The sequence below is a fragment of the Eutrema salsugineum genome, unplaced genomic scaffold (genome assembly GCF_000478725.1).
Source record: "Eutrema salsugineum unplaced genomic scaffold, Eutsalg1_0 scaffold_22, whole genome shotgun sequence".
Classification (NCBI taxonomy): domain Eukaryota; kingdom Viridiplantae; phylum Streptophyta; class Magnoliopsida; order Brassicales; family Brassicaceae; genus Eutrema; species Eutrema salsugineum.
Window position 1 is genome coordinate 875300 of NW_006256812.1, and position 19928 is coordinate 895227.

The window sequence follows — 19928 nt, forward strand, 5'->3', positions numbered from 1 at the left end:
CGCTTCAGAAAGCCGACACATTTATTATGGGCCTAATTTTTCGGCCCAATAATTTATCATGAGAGAGTTATGATGTTTTGTCTTCTACCTCCTGAGGTTGACTTCCCCAGCGGAAAGAACGAAAGATTGTAAGAAGAAGCAGGCTCAAAACAGAGGAAAAAGTAAACAAATCTTCGAAGGAAAAAAAAAAACAAAAAAATGGAGATTTTGGCGAGCATAGCTATTGTAGTAGTAACCACGATCTTCATCGTTCTGTCTTTCGCAGTTTATCTAGCGGTCAGAATCTTCACCGGAAAATCCATAAACGACAAGGAATACTCTCCGGTACACGGGACAATCTTCGATCTCTTCTTCCACAAAGACGATTTATACGATTACGAGACAGAGATTGCAAGGAAAAAGCCAACTTTCAGGTTCTTGAGTCCAGGACAGAGCGAGATATTGACTGCCGATCCTCGGAACGTGGAGCATATGCTCAAGACAAGATTCGATAACTATAGCAAAGGACACAACAGTCGTCAGAATCTTGGTGATCTTTTGGGTCATGGGATCTTTGCAGTTGATGGAGAGAAATGGAGACAACAGAGGAAGCTCGCGAGCTTTGAGTTCTCTGCTAGAGTTTTAAGAGATTTTAGCTGCTCTGTTTTTAGGAGAAATGCATCGAAGGTCGTTGCTTTTGTCACGAAGTTTGCTCTCACTGGAAACGCTTTTGATGCTCAAGTAAGTTTCAAATTTCTCACAAAGACTCAATTTGAAGAAACAAAGTCATGATTTCCAAATTTGGAAACTCAAAAAGGGTAACTTTTGGTTTGTTTGGGTTTGAGGTTAGGATATGTTGATGAGATGTACATTGGACTCGATCTTTAAAGTGGGGTTTGGTGTGGAGTTAAAATGTCTGGACGGGTTTAGCAAAGAAGGGGAAGAGTTCATGGAAGCTTTTGATGAAGGTAACGTTGCAACTAGTTCCAGATTCATCGATCCGCTTTGGAAGCTGAAATGGTTTCTCAACATTGGATCACAATCTAGGCTCAAGAAGAGTATTGCTACTATAGACAAGTTTGTCTATAGACTCATTACCATTAAAAGGAAAGAGCTCGCCGAGGAACAGAACACTGTGAGTTAAGTTTTACCCTCTCTTTTGAATGAATTTCTACCACTTCAACACTTTCGAAAAATGGTTGGCTTGTCCTTAGGCTGTTAGAGAGGACATACTATCGAGATTTCTTGTGGAAAGTGAGAAAGATCCGGAGAAGATGAATGATAAGTACCTGAGGGATATAATTTTGAGCTTCATGATTGCTGGGAAGGACACAACCGCTGCATCTCTCTCTTGGTTCTTGTATATGCTCTGCAAAAACCCACTTGTTCAGGAGAAAATCGTACAAGAAATCAGAGAGGTGACATCAACTCACGAGAAAACAACTGATGTAAATAGTTTCGTTGAAAGTATAACCGAAGAGGCTCTTGATCAGATGCAGTATCTCCATGCAGCCTTGTCTGAGACCTTGAGGCTTTACCCTGCTGTGCCTGTGGTAAAGTAACCAGTGATTGAACATTTTAAGAGCTAATGGAACCAGATAATGGGGAATTAAAAATTTCTTAATCTTTCTTGGTCCATCCATAGGACGTGAGGTGTGCAGGAAATGATGACATTCTTCCAGATGGACATAAAGTGAACAAAGGGGATAATCTCTACTACATAGCCTATGCAATGGGTAGGATGACTTACATTTGGGGCCAAGATGCTGAGGATTTCAAGCCAGAGAGATGGCTTAAGGACGGCGTTTTCCAACACGAATCACCATTCAAATTCATAAGTTTTCATGTTTGTACACTCTCTTGCAGACAAGCTACGTAGTTATTAATTAAGACAAATCTTTTCTTATACATGAGATGTTCTAACTTTGACTGTGTATGTAGGCTGGTCCAAGAATCTGTCTTGGTAAGGATTTCGCATACCGGCAAATGAAGATAGTATCAATGGCCCTTCTTCACTTCTTTCGCTTCAAAATGGCTGATGAGAAGAGCAACGTGCATTACAAGAGAATGCTTACACTTCACATCGAAGGAGGACTCCATCTCTATGCAATCCCGAGGACAAGCACTTGATTCATTTAGCTAGAGCATAGTGTAACCCAGCGATTGTTTACCCAAAACCAAAGTAGGTGTGTGAAAAGTTGAGCCAAGCATGAATGAGTGAGTTTTGGTCAGAGATCCTCAAGAAAGATGGAAACAGACACCAAAACCTTACATTGTACTAAATAATCCGCTTTTACATATTGAAAGAGATCTTTCTATTTTTTTTCCAGTAGCAAATTAGAATCCGAAGAAGAAGGGGACTAATTTTACAGCCAGCTAGCTAGTACAAAAAAGGCAGACGAGTCTACAAAAATAAGTTCGTGGGGCCATCTTATTGCATGACCATGGAAGGAATGTGAACACCTGGTCTTGAGGTCCATCCATTTCGAGATCTGTAGGCTTCAATGGCTTCTAATCGCTGCCTTTCCTGGGAAGCACTCATAGTAGACTTTCGTGCCTGTCAAATAAACATAAAAAAAAAACAAATCATTCGAACCTATTTACCTGAGTTTTTCTTTAACTATTTTGATTTGTGAGACTATACCTTTGGTATAACAGCTAGCTTTGGCGGAGCTTGCACCACATCGCCAAATCTGATCTGTTCATGCTTTGGGAAGTTTTCTCGGAGAGTATCTTCTGTCTTTCCTTGATTCTTTTTCTGCTTCTTGGCCTCCCAGTACCTGCATTAAAGTAGGATTTGAAAAAAGATTGGCCATTAAGAGATTGAAAAGTTGGACAGAGTCATCTCAGAAACAAAAAAACAGCATTGTGAGTTTCAGAAGTTGATTGAGCAAAAAGAACTGAACAAAGCTTACTTCTTCTTGCGTTCTTTCCTTTTTGACCGACCATCCAACTCCGCAAGTTCCTTTTCGAAACGAAGGTCGTTTATTTGATTCCTCTTCCTCTTATTCTTCTTCTTTTCGTCTCCCTTCTTCAACATTATATCATCTCCATCATCATTCTCCTGATCAGAAGAGGTTGTGTAACCCTCAGATTTTCTTTCCTCAACCATCTTTGCTTCCGACTTGATCTCACTCCCAGGCTTGACTTTCTAATTATATAATTATCCACCACAAAACCAAAAAATAGCACATGAGAGTGCATATATTTTCCCAAAGCAAAGAGTTTAAATTCCCTCACAGTAATCATTTGCGGCGAAAAAGACCACATTCAAGCAAAGGAAGTGATGGAGAGTAAAACATAAACATGAAAGGATTGCAGAATTTATCTCCCAATCCAACATTTTCTACAACGATTAACGAGACAACACTATTACTGAGCTGTTATATAGCAGAAGATTCAAATTGCATAGCATGTCTTCACTGGATTCAATGGAATCCCCCTCAAATTGATATCTCTAAGATTTGATTTCCATCAATTACAATGAAAGAAAACTATACCTTGGAAGCATTTACTCCGGCTTTCGTATTCTTTTCTTTCTTCTCTAAAGCTTGTTTGGTCGAACCTGAAGGAATATAATACAACAAACAGTCACAGAGAGAAATCACAAAAAAATCTCTACTAGCGAAGAAATATAGATAGAAGAAAGTACCGTGAGGAGACGGTGAGGTGTAATTCATGAGAACGCGGAGCTTGGAAGGAAGAGCATCTTGCTTCGAGCGATCAGGCGGCGGCGGTAGTCTCGCCGGTCCGCCGTGAGCAGCGAGGTAGTTTTTCTCTCTCCTCTTCTTTCCTTTCCCTCCCATCTCTTTCTCTCTTTCTCTCTAACAATTTGAGAGGCACGCAGCCCTACTTGTTTTGTTAAGCTGCCGTCGAAACTTGCCCCGTGACCAAACTGGGCCCAGGCCCATAGAAAAGGTTTCAGATTTTTTGAAAGTCGAGAGGGCCCGAGAAAATTCGATTCGAAATCTGTTAAAAGCCCAAAGATGTTCATGTAAGATAATTTGATCACTTGTGTCTTCATGTTGTCAAGTGTCCTAATAAGCTTCGAATACAAGATATCCACCTAATTTTTTTTTTTTTTTTGGTATTTATACCCAGATAAATTGAAGATTTGGTTGATGAAATTATGATTTTACTAGAAAACAGTTGTTCTGAATAAATGAATATAATAAAATCAACAGCAAAACATCATTTTCTTACAGACGTAAAAAACGCAAAAAAGTACAAATCTACAAGCCTTTGATCAAAACGATCACCACAAAAAACTATGGAGCAAGAAATCAGAAGAACACAATTGACACGAGACAGACAAACAGGATCAGTTTACTCTGACTAACCATACTTACATATGTTACAGACGACTAGACGCCCAAACACGCCCATATCTGATTTTAACATTTCTTCGGCTTTCGTAGTATCTCACCCTTGTGCTTCCGTTTATTTTCCGCAAGTACATTGCCGTAACTTTTACCATTGATGTTTGATTCTATTCTCATTCCCACCCAAGCTTCAACATCTGATCTACCACCTTTAAGCTTAACTGCAACTCACATTCGAAACACAAGAACTTATTCAAACCACAGAAAGAAAAAAAACGTTTACCATGAACTATGAAATTTTTGTGTTTTAATAAACTGATGTAGAACCAATCAAGGATGATGATTTTATGCAGACTTATTAGTAAATGATGAGAAATTGATGAATCTAAACTTAAACAGTGCCAAATGGTAATAGATAAATAATAAACTTACAGCCGGATCTGTGAAGATTATCAACTGTTTATCTTCCGTGGAAACTAAGAGGTTTGTGTTGTCTACGTTCAGAGCCAGTGCGGTTATATCCTGCTCTTGACCAAGCTTAAGCACATGGAATACCTACAAGACAAGCATTTCAGATTGTTTAGACCAGATAATATGCGCCTATGAATTAGTTTATCTCTTCAAGTGATTTTTGACAATACCTGTAGTGTGTATAAGTTGAGGAAGCAAATTGACGGAGATGGAACATCCAGTCTCTCAATATCTTTGTCAACTTTTGATGTATCGTCACTGCTCGCAAAATCCATGCTGGAACATGAGTTCATCCCAATCAAGGCATTTTGACCATCCATGGATATTTCCATACAACTTATGCTACAAAAGAAAGGAAGCTTTGCTTTGGCGATCAAAACTCCGTTAATGGTGAACACGCTAATTGAACCTTCCGAACTACTCCATGCCATTATAGCCCCATCAGCTGAAATGCAGAGAGAATTAGCCGTCACACCAACCAATCGTCTGATCAGCCTTCCTTTTCTTATGGAATGCAATAGAACATCTGAGGTCTCAGAAGACGAAACAACGACTCCTTGATCTGAGCTGACACAACAACAAACTATCTCTCTTCGGTGGCCACGGAGCACTTGTATTGGCCCTTCAAGGCGACATTTTTTGCCTTTATTTGCCAATGTGTTGGCCAGATTCGTGTTGTTTGCGGAGGAAGGCGCTCCCGAGTCAGATGATTGCTCAGACACGCTTGTTCGAGAAGCAAACGCCTTGTGGATTCTCCACAGCAAAACAGTACTGTCACGTGAACCCGTCACAAGGAAGTTATTGTCTGGAGACAGAGCCAGACATGTAACAGGGGCACAGTGCCCAAAAGCCGTTTCCAGAGTTTTTGCACCATCAGATGAGACCAGCTTGATACTATTATCCGCATGTCCACCTATAAGAAACACACAAAGACTTCCGTAAATATATTACCAACACACTTGAGAGATTGGGACCAAAAAATTGCTTGCTCATTACCTGTGATTATTTCCCCATCACTTGTAATAGCAACTATGGACGAACTTCTGATTCCGGATGAGGCAAATGCCTGTGCCTGAGGAAACTGCCAATCACCAGTTCCAGTACTAGCTGGACCCTTGAACATGCGCATCAATGATCCACTAGTCGATGTTGCTGTTGCCTTCCCGTGATGAAAGAGGAAAGGCGTACCTTGGCCATCAGGGGTGTTTGGTTGCCACTTGTGTTGTGCAACACGAGCTGCTGGCACGTTCATGTCCACAATTACAACACTATCTGAAGATGCATGAATGGCTGAGGCCGGTAAGTTGCAGCGTTCCGGAGCTTGAACAGCGTACGGTTTTATCTCTTTCGGATTTCGATAAATGGTCTGACAAAAATTCATCGTCAGGTAGCAAATTTAGCACGGAGGAATATAGTACGTAAGAAGTTTTTTGTTTTAATTTTGCCCAAAAACACTGTATAGTAGAACCTCCTATACTCACATAGCATACAGTAGACAAAGAAAACTGTGTTAAACCTTATGACGCAGACCCCTATAATAAAACTCTATAGATAGTGATAAAAGCTGTTTAAGGAACCCTTCAAAAATCCACCCTCAAAGAATAGTACTGTTCAAACGAGGTGTTTGCTAAGAGTGCAATTGCAAAACCAGATTGAAACTTGCAGTTACCTGCATATGTAGGACATCTTTCAGCGGCATCCTCTTCATGTGAGGAATAGTCAATAGCTGGGACGGTGTTTGCCCAAAATAAGCTATTTGGTCTTGCGTAGCACGTTGTTGTACCTTCATCAAATATTCACAGGCAAGTCACGAAAACATGTAAATACTAAACTGAACAACTTCAACAGTATAGCAAAGTTGCCTTACTGGGTCTGTGATCTTATCAATATCAACAGTCCCCTCGTAGGTAATGTAGAAGAAAACGTTATTTGCCATTATAGCTTCTTTGCCACGTTGCTTGTACCTAAATGAATAAGAAGAAAAACAATTTAGTGGCTTACAAAGAAAATTGTAATGATTATTTTCCTGGACACTCGATAAAAAGAGGAAGCTATGTTATGGGAAAACGTGCTGACAGTATATCATCAGTTCAAGGGAGAAAACCAACCCAAATATGAGATCAATCCATTCATGCAAATGTGAAGATACATGCTCGCTCTCAAGAGCCCTTCGCTGCTTGTGTACAAAATCCACTGGGTTTTTGGCCCAAGGAGGAAGTTTTACAGCATCTGATAGATAAAAAAAAAAAACAAACGCATCAGATGCCATGATAGAAAAGTTTCACCATGCCAGGAATAAATTTTAGCTATGACAAGGAAGAGAACCACAATACCAAGCTTTTCTCCCAGCTGTGTTGTACCAAAGTCGATAGAATTTTCGTTGGTCAGCACCTCAGGGAGGTAAAACAACTCTGGAACCTGTAACGCAAAATTTAGTGGGAAAATATGGATGGGCTCTAGTTGCTGAGGAAGAGGCGGATAAATAATCGAATACGTACCAACTCCTTCACATCACTCATGTCTTCTAGAACTCCATTCCAAGTGGCTGGAATTTCTGAAAACATGCGGTCTGCATGATCAAACTTTCCACCTTGAAGTTGAATTGACAGGGTTGTGAAAGGTTCAACTCTGGCAAGATAATACAACACCTGCACACATGATATAATAATGATAAAATATCAAAAAGTGTACAAATTCCATCCAGAAGCATCGAATCAGAGGAAAACAAACTTTAAACTGGGAATGACAGCAATTGTTGAAGGACATTATAGAGAAGTGAACTTACTGCTCCAGCACTTGAGTAATGCGAGCCATAGTGAAATTTGGGAATGACTGGATCTTCAAAGCTAGAATATCGTTCTTGAAATTTTTTGAGCCGCTCCGGGTTCAATGCACCAATTGGCTGAACATATACAGACCCACATCATAACAAGATTCTCTAGATTTATGAACCATCATATGCAGAATTAGAACGAAAAAGTGGAAGAAAACTGCAAAGGATACTACCTTGGAAAGATCTCTGAAGGTAGATGGATTTGAAAGGTCCAAACTTTCTGAACTGTTGTCAGAAATAATCCACGGGAAAACAGGATACTGCAAAGAATAAGATATTTTATCAAGGAAGAAACGACATTGACAAGTTCACCAGAAAATGCTAGAGAGCACAAGATCTACCTGAGTAATGTCATTGTAACTACGGCCAGCCAACGTGTTAAGCTGCATTAAGTATTCAAAATTGCTAATCTGCAGAAATTATCCAGATGGGGATCTTTCTGTATTAGATGTTATTCGCGGATAAGAATTCAAAAAATTGCATGACAAGTGTGAATGTGCATTTTATAGGTACCTCCCATCTAGCCCAGCGCTCCATTAACTGAGTCCTTCTCAAAAGCTGTTCCGGCCTCTAAAAAGGTAACTAAATATGTAAGTTTGCAGCAGACGACAGAAAGTGACTCAGCCTAGTCATATGCTTTATCAATCCCTCATTGAAGAATAATATGGACCACGAGTAATTGAAAAGCAAAACGAAATAAGATGGTAAGGAAAAACCACAAACCTGAGTTGCTAAGTAAATATTGTTTAAGTGAGGAGGCCTTGCTTGAACGATAGCTCGATATGCATTTCTTCTTCCCTCGGTATTCTATGGTGTTAACAAGAAAATTGGGACAAGCAATTGGTTACAGTATGCGGAGACCTGGGATTTACAAGCTCGGAAACATACATATATCATACATAGAAAGGGTTTTAGATGCAGACCCCAAAATCAAAGAAGAAGTTTGAACGGTCAACCATAAAGAGTTCCAGCGCGCTCCTTCTCAGTAGATATCTGAGAAATAATCAAAGATATAGATCATCAGTTAAATCACTAGTCCTGGAAAAATAAAAATAGAAAACTTAACCGAAAGATAATAAACTGAAGTAGTGGATAGGAATATACGAGCTAGAAAGAATTTGGATGATGAAACTTTACCTCCGGCTATAAATCTGATGAAGAGAAGACATTGGCCAACTACGATCCTTTTCTTGGTCACCTGATTGGGACCCATCTAAATGATCAGTCAAATGCTGGTTTTCTCTGTGGTCAACAATAAAATTTATTCTCCGTGTTGTAATCTGAGAAGGCACAGCAGTTATGATCAGCAACCAGAAATCCATACAAGAAAAGCATATATGGGAATTATGAGACAATTTCACGTTTTCTACAGACCACAATTCTTGACTGCACTGTATCTAACTATTCTAGTTGGTTAGTATCCACTCTATTCGTGTTTACTATTGTTAAAAATCCAAAACGTCCAGGTTAGTCAAACATACTTGAAAGGTTCCTTTCACAACCCTTAGTGGCCGGACCATAGATGTGGGAAACTCAAGAAGGATCCTTTCATCAAGTTCACTGGGAACAAAGCCAGCTGCTACTACTGAAGAATCTCGGGCCATTTCAAGGTCATTCGAAGATCGAAGATCATTAGTTCCTGCTGAAATTCTGGATGCATGCTCATGTGAGGCTGACATCCTCTCTTCATTTTCCCTTCTATGTTCTTCAACATTGCCTTTGACATCAAGATGATGACCCTCTCCATGTTCGTCCTCTTCATAAGCTACTTCCATCGATATTACTTCAGCAGCAAGAACAGGAGGATTTGATGGAGAAGCCTTGTTACCATTATCACTTTTCGTGTCTGTCTGATCATCATAGTTTGCTGCTGCCCCGCGATGATCAGTCCCAGAATAATTCCTCCTTATACATTGTCTCATCCTTGAAAAACTTTCCATAGAATCAAGTTTCCAGAAAACCTGCACGTTTAATGATATCACATCACTAAGAAACTTCTTAACATGTTCCAATTTTCTTTTTTCGAAAAAAATAAAAAACATGGCTTACGCGTTCAGGACTGCATAACCCATCTCCAAAAGGCCCAAAAAAGCATCTCATCTCTGCCAAGTAACGAATTAGTTTGCGCCAACCACGGCTTCCCAAGCATACGCGATTTGCCGCTATGACATCATCTTGCATACGTCTATCAATCTGGTGCGAGGCAGAACGAAAAGGTGAGGATCAGAGTATGCACCCTTCAAAAAACCAATAAACTGTGACATAGGCGGAACGCAAACCTCTGATCTTTGCATGTTACGTGCTAGAGCAAAGCTTGCAACAAGTACAGCAATAAACTTGTAGGACAAAGCGTTAAAATCTTTTCCATAAACTGATTTTGTATCCACGGGTTGGAGACATTCCATCCATGCCACTCCCATAGCTTCAGAACTATTCCACCTCTGTAAACGCTCCACGTCACTGATATTCCTTCGCTGCGCAGATGTAGCCATTGCAACAGCACTTAGACCTCTTCCTGAACCAATCTTTGCATTCCGTTCAAGATCTCGTGCAGCTGCCAAAGCTGCCGCTTTTGCAGCAGCTTTATCTCTTGGTCGAGGAGGTGCATTATTGTTTGGAGCCTCCAGCGGTTTCTGGAAGCTTGAAAAGGTCTGAAGTTTGGCAGTCTTACGCTCAAGCAAAGAAGAGTCTCGCCTGAGATGTGAAGGTGTTGGTGGTGGCGGCGCTTCCCAACCAGCTGCCCCTGCAGCTATCATCGCCAGAGCCATTGCCGCAGGCGGTGATGCAAACGCAGCAGCCCACTCCGGAGTAATCATGGAAAGAGCACCCTAAACAGACGGATTTGGATAGCTTAATTCGATAACTCAAGCAATAAAATATTACTAAACTTAACATAAGCCTTAAGGTAAAAAGTAAGCAATATTTTAACGGCTGCAGCGGCATATCTCAGCAACTGGAAACAAATAGTGATCATTCTAGAAATATATAACTATGATAGAGACTAAGGGAATGTAAACATCTTTCCGCTACCTCAACGGGGAGAGCATCAGCAGCCAAGGCACGATCATCAACGACAAGCGGATTCATACCATCAGCAGTTGCAAGTTCATGAATGCCAGCCAAAAGTGGTCGCCATCTCCGAAGGACTGCAACAAATGGTGGTATAATAGCCTCTATATACTGCTTACGAAGTGGTCTTCTGTCTCTGCTGATAGCATGCCATACCTACACAGATTTGTGGTGATATCAGGCAGTGAAAAAAGACGGAAAAAAAAGAACATCATTAAAAGGAAGAACAAACCTCAGAATAGAGAACACATGCAGTAACCAGTACTCTCTGCCTCTTTGAATCGGATATTGGCATGTTTAGGATAGGAGAGAGCACACTGTGAGATTAGAAGGAGAGAGTCAAACTTCTTTAGATAAACAGCAGAACCAGGCCAAATCAAAAAAATCAAGTATATGATACTATGTTTTTATTTATTGTGCAAACAATCCCATAAAAAAAAATACTATACGGCACGTAGCCAGCTACTTGAGTGACCCACAAGTGACAAGTGACTTGGGAACACAATTGAACTCAGTGACATCATATTGAGTCGGCTCCAAAATCACAAAGAATCTAAGCAGATGAATATATATTGGTTATGAAGGGAGAAACAAAATATTTCATTGAGTTTACCTCCACAATAATGCTGATCGTGAGTGTCGCATAGACATCGGAGAACCGCTATCTAATGAAATTGAATTTCCTGCAGACCGCTCAGAACTTAAATTTCTCATCAACATATTATCTTCGCCATAATCTTCTTCCCTCATAGACAGAAGCACCATTCGAAGCATGCATAAAAAAGGCTGGTCACTGTCCAGCAACTGGTAGAGGGCTGTCATCCCTCCCATCCCAGTACCAGATCCTCCACCTATTCCAAGGCCACCTCCGAGCCCGGACTCATCAAGCAGCAAAGCTTGAAGCATGGATACAGATTTTTTAACCAAAGGAAGTTCAATCCAGTTTCCATGTGCATCTTTTTCTAAAGTAGATTTCCAAGAGTCCGAACCACTGCCACCACCACTAAAACAGCTAGTTTTAGAGGGAAGACCAACACCATACCACAATCGACTCCTGTACTTCCAACCCTCAGCCAAGTCCATGGCACAACTGCCATATGAAACAAAAGCACACGAAACAGATTCATAGGGCTCAGCTGCAGCGGCAGCAGTAAGGCGCTCCATTACGACTGCGGAAATCTGTCCACTTGCATCAGCCATTGAAGCGAGTATCTGAAAGTAAAGAAAAAAATGCAAAATAACTTGAGTGTCTATAAGATATAAAAAAAGTGATGTGTCAAGGATCCCAAATAACAATTTTAAATTTGATACTGAAAGTGGCATGCAGCATGCTCGTAAAAGATAATGAAAATTAAAAGAGCTATTAACCCAACTAACAAGGTGACTGATTGATCAGGACATAAGAGAAACAAGAACAGATCAATAGCGTAAGAAAAATAATGAAACTATGAGCGTGATTTTTTTTAAATGTGAAATATAAGCGTGATTTTTTATATCAAGAGAACATGAGAAGCTTGATATTGGAAAGTCCAATTAGGGAAATTAGGTGTTTGAGAATGTTTTCCACTTACATCTAAAGGGACCTTCCCTGAATCACTTGACAGTGAAGCGCGACTGCTAGGTACCTCTGATGTTTCCCCTATTGCTGTCAGTGTGCTTGTACGATTTTTAACAAAAGAAAGAGGAGACGGAGAAGCATCAACTGCATTTGTTGCACAAGTTTGTTTGCTTTGTAACCGCAGATGATCTTCGACGAGCATCAAAATCACGATAGCGTTTTCCACCAGAAAAACAGAAAGCTGAGCAGCATTTTCTGCTCCTACTTTTGCATCTTTTGGTGTCAAACCCTCTGCAGCAACACCAGCAGCTGCTGCAGCAATAACTTGAGTCTGTTGAGGGAAAAAAAAAAGATTGTATAGATAAAAAGTCTAGTTCTATTCAAGTAGGCGAGCACGTACACATGCTTGAAAGAGTAAATATAAGAGTACTAGAAAAGCTTTACAGCATTGTTTTCTTGCAAGCAAACTCCCTGGAATGTTATCTATATTGTGCATTTGTAAAAATAAATGCTACGAAATCCTTTATCAAGAACTTATGCAGCCATTAAATAACTCAATGTAAGAACGTCTAAATATTGGACTACGGAAGGCATCAAAGAATTTTAAATTTGTTGTCACCGATATATTCTAAGAAAAAACAACAAACTGCGAGGACAACGGAGTTACCTGAGCCTGCAGTTCTCTGGCAGCAAAGTCTAGCAATCCACCAAAAAGTCTTCTTTTAAAAATTGGTAATGACTCCTCACGCCTTCAAAGAGTAGGAATTTTTAAATATATATATATATATAAACTGTACGGAACAGACACTAGGATACAATATGATCAGCAAGAGGTATGGCTCAAAATTACCATACCAGTATTCCGAAAACAAAATAGATGACCGTACAAAAGGCTTGAAAATGTGAAAAATTCACAAGTGGCTCAGGAAAAATAGAGTCAATATAAAAACAAAAATGTGAAAAAAAATGATGAAGAGGTACATAGAAATACCTAATTCTTTGCTCCCCAGTGCTAGAACCACCGACAATAGAAAGCCACTCCGCACAATGAATTGTAGCCTCGATATCCTGTAAGAAGGAAATAGATGCCGCAAGTAAAAATATATAAAACAATGTAGCTTGAGAGAGAAAGGGTGTAACCCAATAGACAATTAAAACAAAAATGTACCTTCCAACCATCCTTCTGGCGCATTGAATGTTCCAACATTATGATCAAGAAGTTGTGAATCAGATCTTCTACCTCAGAAGAACCGGCTGAAGCAGACTGCTTCCCCGCATCCTTCTGTATATACACAATAGTCAGCGAAATTGGCAGAACTGTTAGCACATGCTTCTACAACTTAACAGCTAAAGTTTTTGATTATTCACTCTATAAAAGTTGAACGCATAACTAAAATACAGAAATAACGAAGGAAAATGACTAGGTTTTCAGGTAACACCTCATAATTCGAGATCAGTATCTCCAAGATCCACTCAGGCCACTCTTCCATTGTTGTCAGACTGTTCCTATTTTCCGGGTGACTGCAAGCCAAAAAAAGAAGATCCTGACAAAACAAAGAAAGTTCAGAAAGTATATTGAATGCTTGTAAAAAAACAGTCCACAAGATAAAGTTCCATACAAGTAATCTGAAGCTTTATTAGTTTTCCTGGCATATGTGTGGAGAACAAAAATGCTCATAATGTTTCGTAGTAGATTGATATTTATACATAACCAGGGTGAAAAAATATCTCAAGCACCTTTACAAAGATATTTGTTCCTTGACATTCGGAAAGTATTATAACTATGACTTATACCTGAAGTGCCCGGCTTTGAAGAGCCTTAGACGCAAATGGTAGAGACCGCAAGAGAACTAACAAAAGTTGGAAATGTTCAAACCGATGTCCCGAATCATAAAAGTTAAGGCCATCTTCTGTTGATGAAGCATTAATCTGCAAGAAATCACCCATGAGCGCAATATAATTTTACCCTTACGCCAAAATTTAATCAGTATAGATCAAATATATTGTTGACATATGAATGAGAACCGCACATCACAAAAGCCATAGTAAATCATGAGAAATGAGAGAGTATTTCAGAGAACATGATTTGAAACCAACTTTCATCAAGTTTCACACCTTTGTAACAATACAAAAAACCAAGCACAAGGTTTTAAGCGAAAAAACCATGCAGCAACACACAACACTTTCTACCATTGCAATCAGAAAAGAAACCTTATATATTTTCAATCAGATTGTTCATAAAAAATTAAACATATGGGATATCAAGAACGTACCGAGGCCCCAAGTAAAGTTGTATAGACATTGTCAGTCATCAGTCTGTTTGGAGCAGCTTGAAATGCTTTCAGCAAAGCAAATAGAAGCAATGCAACTTTGTCATCAAACATTGTTCCACCATTTTCATGGAGCCCACTACCCAAGATGTTACTTGTCACATCAGAACGGGCACCCAAATCAATTGTTAAGTGCCCACTAGAAATTAACGCACCAATCAATCTGATGATCCCGACCACAACAGCGTCGCTATTGTCAACATTGTAAACATTATTTCTTGCATTATCAGCACTTATAGAAAGACTTATACCACCAATTTCAGACGATATTCTCTCAGTATTTATGGAATTGGAGATAGAAACTGAGTCACTATCATAAATCACAGGTGCAGATCCATGCTCCTTTTCTTGTCGAACTGACTCTGATTCATTCGGAGAGCCTCCATTATCATCCTCGCCAGAATTTCCATCAGGACCACGAGGGTCAACGCCATTCTCATTTTCATTGGGATTAGATTCCAACTCTTTAACCGAACCAGACCCACTGCACTGACTCTTTTCACTCTGATCAGTCAATGACCTTGTTCCACTCTTACCCATAGCTAAAGCATTACCCTCACTAGTTTTAGCTTCTCTCTGCAGCAGAACAAGAAGTGTTTCTATCCCACCGGATGTTATAAATACTTCCGCAAACATTTGTGCTCTTGCAGCATTTGGCTGTACGACCAACCTATACATAAGGTGTAATACCCTTGCAACCTAGAAATAAGAAAAAAGTTGAACAGTGTCAGACAGCACGTATTTGTCAATTAAAGTGGTCCTTGCCACTTTTTCCTAAATAACAGCACAAAAAAGTGAAATTTTGTTAGAACAATCTCTCTTAAAATGACCCTCATTTCACCATGCAAACCATTATAAGATGATTTTTCAGAATTTAAATATATAGATTCTACTGTAGCTGAATCTATTTTCATGAGTAGTGAGTGTGCAAGCAAACTGCAAAAGACGCTAAGATGCTAGGACTGGACTGCATAACTAAGAAATTTTTTGCTTTCCTATTTTGGTTGTCTAATTGTGATAATTGAAAAACAACTTGTTACCTGATTTGGCTGTGGACTGTCAATTATGAAACCAAGTAATCGACGGAGGTCATCAGCAGCTAAAGAAGGAGATGCTGCTCCCATTAGAAGTTCAATAATCACCAGAAGTTCATCAATCAGAGCGTTGACTTCCCCCATTTGACGCGTATTACCGTCAAGAGGAAAAGTGGTCTCAGAATCCTGCTCAGAAATCATCCAATAGCATCTTCGACAGCCATCCAGAAGCAGCTGAATAGCATCGGCATCCCTCATAGCTTTTGCTTCAGTGAAAACCATATCTTGAAGAGATGACAGTAGCTTCTTTTGGAGTCCATAATTGCACAAGCTCCATATTTTCAAATCTAATAGCAGAGTTCGAAAGAGCTGCACTTTAAGAACATGATTGATCTTCTGAGATTGGCAAAGTAAAACAATGGCAGCAACTAGTTCCTCTTCTCCTACTCCGTCATGCTTCGTATCAAGGGATGCAAGTGAGTGTAGAAGATAACTCAAAATTCTGGCCAGAATCTCGGGTCCCTGAGTACGACACAACTCTTCATTGTTCCCAGGATGTTGAATAGCAACTGAGATAATCCTAAATACAGGTGCAGCAAGAGTAACTGTGTACAAAGACAATGGAAGGTTTCCTGGACATGGCTCCAAACTATCTTTATGCACATTGCTTACGGTCAAAGGAAGGAGTGACATGGGTCCTCCATAAGCTAGAGCCCAGAAGGACTCCACTGGCTTCATTCTCGTTGCAACATGGACTTGTCCAAGGACCTCAGCTGGTCGCCTTAGAGTACCTTAGCCAAGAAAAAAATACAAAGCAAATCAAAAAGCTACAGCAAAAATTAGAAATGATTATTTCCCGTCTCCTAGCTGAAAGAAAGAAGAATAAAGTTTGTACGATTATGGAGAAGAAGCAAAATGACGGAAGGAATTTATGAAGGGAAAACAAAATCATTGACAGAGAGAATGAGCAAATCAAAGTACATAACATATCAACCATGAGAATCTGATAACATATTATAAAACATATAAAAGTGCACGTTTTCAATTTCAAAGAGCATTTCATCTTAAACTTTTTGAAAAGAAATTATATATATATATATATATACGCACCTGTTGCTCCAGAAAGTGAAGCATCTGGGCAAAACCGCCCATTTAGCAGACAAGGGTGGTAAAGAAGGTGGGTATATCCACCGATCTCTGCGTCCAAAAGACTACTTTCCTCTGCAATTTTATGTACATGTTCATTTGTAGCTAACCAAGGTAGGCCTGCCCCATTGCCAAAACAAGGCAAAACATCCCCACCTCTAGAAGCCAAGCGCGCCATTCTTTCAGGACCAAGCGGTTCCTTAAATATATAAACTGGTCCCATTTCCGCAAACAAAGGACACTGACGACGGCGACGTTGTAGACCAGCCATAGTAGGAGGAGGATTTGTACCAACGCAACAAAAAGAGAGGGGCTTGGATATACGAGGAAAATCAAAAGGACGACTTTCGTACAAGGATCCATCAATATACAGCCGTAATTCACTCTCTGCTTTCCCCAGTAGTCCCTGCTTGCAGCTATGCTCGAGGCCAATAAAATACCAACATTGAGGCTTAAATGCATGAGTAAAATGCAGGGAAGACTTTCTTCCTTTCCCACTACCACTCTCAACCACTAAAAATTGGGCATGAAAATATGCTTCTATTCCTTGATTATCAGCGGATAAAAAGCTGAACAAGCGTGGCATATGAGCAGTACCCTCACCAGCGAGCGCACTTGCAGCCGCTGCAGCTGACATTGCAGATGTTTTCCCTGACTTGGCTGCTGCGGCAGCAGCAATTGCAGCTGCAGCAGTTGCAGCATTTAATGTGTCAGCAAATGATTCGATATAGATCCATGTTGCAAATGCGTATCCGTTGGTAAAGGGCCAACGACTTTCTCCGGGACCAAGTAAGCCAGAGCTTTCACCATCAAATTCAAAAGTACAAGCAGGTCCCCTTGATTCCTTTCCACTCATTGCCTTCTCCAAAGCAAGCATCAACGGATTTGACCACGCTGTTGTAAGCGTTGCTTTTATAACCTCAAGCCACCTGTGTAAATCATCGACACTAAGGGAGTGCCCAGCAAGATGTTGAATGCATTGGAGCAAAACAGCAGCAGCATTCCATTTCATATCAACGTCCTTGGAAATTATCTCTCTCACTGATCGCAACAAAACCCCTAATAACCCTGCCGTCGAACACATAGCTCTGTTTCTCGTGCATGATCGTAAAATAACAAGCAATCCCCGAACCATGCGAGTCCTCGGGGACATAAAATTAACGCTATCACCTAAAGCAGGTAGCCAAGGAATAAGCTCACCAGAAACAATTGCAGCACGGGAATTTAACATGACACTAGGAGGGTTGCTATCTTCATCCTCTTCAAAACTCTCAACTCCACCCATGGTGGCAATAAGTGAATCAATAACAAGGAAAGCAGTGGCCTCGGACTCCTCTCCTGAGCCAAAACTCTCAATACCACTAACAACATTCTTTAGTTTTTCCAAGCTTTCAGGCTTCCCCATGATTGCTGAATCCACTAGATGCAGTAGTTCTGGAGAAACATTTGGAATTGTAGCCTTTGGCTTAGGCTTCTGCGGGGAATGAACTGGGGAATATCCAGATTCTGGAGGGGGGACAGAATTCAGGCTAGTAGCAGACAGGGACTGCTTCATGGAATAAGCTGCCTCTCTCTCTGGTCCAGGGCTAGAAAGTCTGTCACTTTGCACTTCATCCATGGGCATCAAATCATATATCTCCTGAGTCCCCGATAAGTGATACGTAACTCCTTGGGTACCACCAAATGAGGACCTCCCATGATCAGAATTTGAAGTACTTCCAGGCTCCCTAAGGTCACCCTGTGATTCATTTGTAGCCTTCTCCTGATCTCCCAGAGAAACTTGTTCAAAAATATCATCCTTGAAGACTCCATCAGCTGAAGTGATCCCTTGTAAAGCTGTGTCATCCTTAGAAACAAAACCAGAATCCCCTATATCAAATGCCTCTATCTCATTCTGCACAGGATTAAGTACATCAGGATGATGACCAGAAGCTTCGGCGAGCTTTCTTTCGTCATCGTCTTCCATTCTATCAAATTAAAGAGAGTACAGTCATTCGCCACCTGTTAAACATCCAATTAAGTGTAAGTTTAGCCTGAGAGACAAATACATCGACGATTCGACATTGATGGAGATGAGGTCAAAATTTTAGAACAAAGCACCGTGATATACTCACTTGGATCTACTAAAACTAATACATACAAAAACAAAAATAGCAGTTAATAATTATATGCTCAGTCACAGAAAAGCTTCAGCAAACATTCAATCAGAGATCTCTATCCAGGGGACATATGGAGATCTTAAAGAGGATTAATTACGAAGATTCGAATTGAAATTCTTATTAGAAAAATAAATATACATTCCTCTCTCGAGAACTTCGAAAAGAAAAAAATGCTCAAATAAATCAATTCCTGAAGAGAATACGCACGGATCGGAGCGGGGAGGTGTTCAGAAATGAACCAATGAAAGCGAATCGGAAGCAACTGAGATAGTCCAACAAATCGGAACAGATTCTCTATCCTCCGGCGGCGCAAGGGGGAAAACCTTGTCGAAACGAAGAATGCGAAAGATTCAGAGGACGACGAAACTTAAGAGGAGAGAGGAGACGATCGGAGAAAGACTAAAGGGAGGCGACTTGGGCGCGCGGGAGAGAGAGAGAGAGAAAGAGAGATTGTGGATTTTTACTGATTTAGGATTTAGCAACTTCGCACACATTAAAGTCAATTAACTCTTTAATTTACATAGATTTCAATCAAGATTCAAGAATTTCGCCATTCATGCTACACAATTTATTTCTTTATATACTTATATAACAATAACAATCTCCCTGGTACATGTGATTCATTTCTAAATCTTACTTTAAGTCTTAAACAGATATTATTAGAGGGAAAAAACAAATCTTAACCTATACATTAGTCATAATATTTGTTTTGGTGTAAGGCTGTAAGCCAATGGTGTGGTGTTTACACTTAAACCAACTTTCACCATTTTAAGTTTAACACATCATCCTCTTTCTACTCAGCTCATTAATTGGTTTGAAAATTCTTCTGGTCAAAAAAAAAAAAAAAGTCGTCAAAAAGAAATTTTGTTTGAAAATTTTTATGGGCATTCTATTGAACTAAATATATAATCCAGGCCCAATATAAATTTGGATACCTTGACGACTTCTTCAAGCCCTAGCCACCTATAATGATAAAGAATTCTAAAAACCAAAAAAAAAATCTTACAACCAAGAGCAGTGTTTTTGA

General features: G+C 40.0%; 3 protein-coding genes across 4 annotated transcripts; 1 reads left to right on the forward strand and 2 right to left on the reverse strand.

Annotated features, from left to right (window-relative positions):
* Window positions 1-160: 160 nt before the first annotated feature.
* LOC18015444 (cytochrome P450 704C1) lies at window positions 161-2300 on the forward strand. The gene is made up of 5 exons (XM_006397671.2): window positions 161-720; window positions 830-1114; window positions 1194-1532; window positions 1625-1825; window positions 1921-2300. Exons 1-5 carry the CDS (start codon window positions 199-201, stop codon window positions 2107-2109), a joined length of 1536 nt encoding a protein of 511 aa, XP_006397734.1. The 5' UTR covers window positions 161-198; the 3' UTR covers window positions 2110-2300.
* On the reverse strand, window positions 2214-3813 carry LOC18015446 (transcription initiation factor TFIID subunit 11). Its single transcript, XM_006397670.2, has 5 exons — window positions 3632-3813; window positions 3480-3544; window positions 2895-3130; window positions 2624-2759; window positions 2214-2536 (listed from the first exon to the last, which is right to left on the reverse strand). The coding sequence occupies exons 1-5, from the start codon at window positions 3783-3785 to the stop codon at window positions 2411-2413; spliced, it is 717 nt and encodes a 238-aa protein (XP_006397733.1). The 5' UTR covers window positions 3786-3813; the 3' UTR covers window positions 2214-2410.
* Window positions 3814-4127: 314 nt separating this feature from the next.
* On the reverse strand, window positions 4128-19344 carry LOC18015445 (BEACH domain-containing protein C2). 2 transcript variants are annotated; one of them, XM_006397672.2, is made up of 32 exons: window positions 19109-19344; window positions 16707-18743; window positions 15603-16387; window positions 14506-15261; window positions 14027-14161; window positions 13672-13776; window positions 13401-13514; window positions 13224-13300; window positions 12900-12981; window positions 12246-12563; window positions 11288-11886; window positions 10907-10991; window positions 10636-10830; window positions 9885-10433; window positions 9655-9798; window positions 9087-9566; window positions 8743-8885; window positions 8529-8598; window positions 8329-8412; window positions 8119-8175; window positions 7947-8015; window positions 7779-7865; window positions 7558-7674; window positions 7271-7420; window positions 7106-7190; window positions 6881-7001; window positions 6640-6736; window positions 6442-6555; window positions 5769-6138; window positions 4943-5685; window positions 4734-4856; window positions 4475-4522 (listed from the first exon to the last, which is right to left on the reverse strand). In XM_006397672.2, exons 2-32 carry the CDS (start codon window positions 18706-18708, stop codon window positions 4475-4477), a joined length of 8904 nt encoding a protein of 2967 aa, XP_006397735.1. In that variant the 5' UTR covers window positions 18709-18743; window positions 19109-19344. The 2 variants fall into 2 exon arrangements, with proteins under 2 accessions (XP_024010746.1, XP_006397735.1); XM_024154978.1 differs by lacking the exon at window positions 19109-19344 and having other exon boundaries at window positions 4128-4522; window positions 16707-18708.
* Between the last annotated feature and the right edge of the window lie 584 nt (window positions 19345-19928).